This window comes from Temnothorax americanus, unplaced genomic scaffold, assembly GCF_048541705.1.
Source record: "Temnothorax americanus isolate GAGA-0224 unplaced genomic scaffold, ASM4854170v1 Scaffold126, whole genome shotgun sequence".
Lineage (NCBI taxonomy): Eukaryota > Metazoa > Arthropoda > Insecta > Hymenoptera > Formicidae > Temnothorax > Temnothorax americanus.
Genome location: NW_027509260.1, coordinates 143,295 through 146,614, shown reverse-complemented (window position 1 = coordinate 146,614; position 3,320 = coordinate 143,295). Strand labels below are relative to the sequence as shown.

The 3,320-nt window shown below is 34.6% G+C and overlaps 1 protein-coding gene across 1 annotated transcript; it reads left to right on the top strand.

The window, feature by feature from the left end:
• The first annotated feature begins 257 nt into the window (after nucleotides 1–257).
• Arpc4 (Actin-related protein 2/3 complex, subunit 4) lies at nucleotides 258–2,371 on the top strand. Its single transcript, XM_077399385.1, has 4 exons — nucleotides 258–716; nucleotides 1,262–1,588; nucleotides 1,671–1,841; nucleotides 1,923–2,371. Exons 1-4 carry the CDS (start codon nucleotides 714–716, stop codon nucleotides 1,926–1,928), a joined length of 507 nt encoding a protein of 168 aa, XP_077255511.1. The 5' UTR covers nucleotides 258–713; the 3' UTR covers nucleotides 1,929–2,371.
• The last annotated feature ends 949 nt before the right edge of the window (nucleotides 2,372–3,320 follow it).

The window sequence follows — 3,320 nt, the reverse complement described above, 5'->3', positions numbered from 1 at the left end:
TAATTTTCACCTCGTTTTAAGAACCGTAATTGACGTAACGACCCCCCCAGAGCCACGGACGCATTTTAGGGGTTGCACTCGGCACTGCTCGGCACCTATTGGAGACCGGGACTAAAGGCATATATGCATGACGGCCAATCCGTTGATATGGGCCGGTATCACAGTTTCCGATTAACGTGATTCTCCCTAGATCTCCGATTAAACTCACTCTTCGTCTCTTTCTAGGGGGATGGTTAGAAAGAGATGCAGAGTGAGTTTAATCGGAGAATCACGTTAATCGGAGACTGTGATACCGGCCCTATGCTTCATATGCTTTCGGAATTGTGATTGGTTAAAACCAGCGTGGCAAGTTTCTTTCCTTATAATCAAATTTCGACGATTGGAAACAAGTTCGAGTTATTTCGTTGACGCCCCAAGTGCTGGAACTGTTGGAAGTTGAGTAAAGTCAAAGAGATACCGGTTGTAGCTGTAGCTATCGAGGAGAATCGAATTACTGATTCAACCAGAGTGGGTCGGGCTTGTTGAATTCGCCAGCTCGCAAGCCGAAATAGTCGAATTATTGAGCCAAAGTGTTCGCGTCAATATAATGTGTCGTCTCCGTACGCTTCGTCGAGCCGAATAGAGCAGTGCAAAGCTTGGTAGACCTCTGAGAGTCGAGTAGCTAACGTGAATGCGAATGTTATATCGAAACTTGTGATCTATCTCTCATAAACATGGTAAGTCACGTTATTCAACTGTAGTTTCAAGCATTTCAAGATTGATTGACTTGTAACTCTTATAAGAAGTATGACGTTCTCTTTATAGACTCGATCTACGATAAATGTAGGGAGCTTTCAGCTTCCTAGTCTTTTGCTCCAAGTATTAAACTTGACGTTTTTTTCTGGCAAAAAGCGCTTTTCCGGCGCTGCCTTAATTCCTAAGCTTTAAGCGAACTGTCCAGATCGTAGTTTTAGAGCTTTAGATCGTAAAGTTTAGAGCTTGTTAGAACAAGTTAACGTCACGTTCAACTCGAAGCTGAAAGCGAAAGATTAAAGGCTTCCTACACCTATTGTAGACCGGGTCTTAGTCGTACCAATTGCGGAAAGTGTGCTAGAATTCGTGGGTTCTAATAGCCATTTCTTTGGATTTCTAATCTCAAGCTAAATGTCTTTCTAGCTAAAGTCACCCATGTTTGCATACTGACGCAGCGGTCAGTTTCAAATTGTTAATCATGTTAATGTATCTAATATGTTTTGTGCCATTTATCTTGTTTATTTTACAGTCGGGAACATTAAAGCCGTATTTGACAGCAGTCAGGCGTACGCTTACCGCCGCTATGTGCCTGGAGAACTTCTCCTCTCAAATTGTGGAAAAACATAACAAGCCCGAGGTAGAAGTAAGGGCGAGCAAAGAATTGCTTTTAACGCCCATCTTGATAAGTAGAAACGATAAGGAGAAAGTCTTGATTGAATCAAGTATAAATAGTATGAGAATAAGTATTGCTGTGAAACAAGCTGATGATCTAGAAAAAATTCTTTGTCATAATTTTACAAGATTCATGACAATGAGGGCCGAACATTTTATGATTCTCAGAAGAAAACCGGTAGAGGTGAATAGCCACAAGTTTATTGCAAGCTTTGAAGCTTCCATGATTTGTAATAATAATAATATTAATGTAATTTATTTTTTAGGGCTATGACATTAGCTTTCTAATTACCAATATTCACGTAGAACAAATGTACAAACACAAGATAGTAGATTTTGTTATTCACTTTATGGAAGAAATTGATAGAGAAATCAGTGAAATGAAATTATCGGTTAATGCTAGAGCACGCATATGTGCGGAGGAATTCCTAAAAAGGGTGAGTATCCAACTTATTCTATTCTATATCTACTCCCACTTTTTGTCATCTTATTTACTCAATATTGCATTTTCTTTTCAGTTTTAATTCATTTATTATTGATCATTACCAACTGTTTGAAGAATCATGGGATACGTTGCGATTGTATTGTCCAGTGGATCGTTGTACAACTTTTAACAACTTGGGACAATATTAAGAGACACTTTTATAAAGTATCTAGTGACGTGTTCTTATCCACATGCCACTTAGTGTTCCATGTTGAATGGATCACCATGTTGAATGGATGTATAAATCATTAAAGTTATTTGCTTCAAATCTTGTTATACGAAAATAATACGAAGCGATATTAAAAGTGAGTATCGCTGTTTAAACTTTTGTGAAGAATGTTTTTTAAGTATTTGTTTAGTGAAGTAGTTGTGTAAGTCTGAAACCAATTCGCATTCAATGAATTGTAAACAAGAAAGATACTTTGATAATATATCATAAGCATAGTTAGTTTTAAGCAAATCTACAAGCTCGAGTATACAAATTTTTTTTCAAAGTAAATCAATTGACATGGAATAAGTCATTTTACTAATGTTTGCTAAAAGAGATTCTTAAAAAAATTATGTATATGTATGTATGTATGCATGCATGTATCTTTATCCCTATGTAACTAACTATATAATTTCAGAACAAAAGTATTACATGATTATGTATCACATTCATAATTATTAGCGATACTTAGCCAAAGTTACATCGTTATAGAAATTATTTTCTCAATTTATCGTAAGATTTAATAAGTAACCTTAAGTAACTATGGGTGTGTTTTGCAAAATTTAATTTTTCAAATTTGTATACTTTACATACGAGAACTTTTATACAATTTTCTTATAATAGTACATCTCTAATTGACATAGATAACATAGATTTAAATATCGTAGGCAAATTGCAATACCAAATAAGATTTAGGACGATTTGTTATTTCAAAATTTGTTTGAAAAATCTTTACATATAATAACAATAGATTGTTTAATAAATATATCATTTACTTTTCTAAAATGTTTTATTATTTCGGGGGTGAGAAGGAGAGAGGGGGAGGGAGAAAGCGAAATCGATAAGAAGCATACATCTTGAAGAATATTTTTGCGTTTAAGTATGGTGTTACTGCATGATGAAATCGTTTATTACATTTAATTTTTTTAAACATAATTTTAACGAGAAAAACGTGCGGATATATTGATGTAATGTGTTTTCAGGGTTTAACGAAAGAATGAAAAATAATATCCTTCGACAATTTTACACTACGTATAATTAAAACGCGTGTTATACTTGCAAGAGAAACCTATAAAGTTTTATGTTGAAATAAAATAATATCGAGTTATATGTACCGTATATGCTGTAAAGGGGTAGATCAAAATTGTTGTTGATAATTTATCATTTTCATGTACTTAGAACTTATCACGTTAATTACGAGAATTTCACGTAGTCAGACGTAGT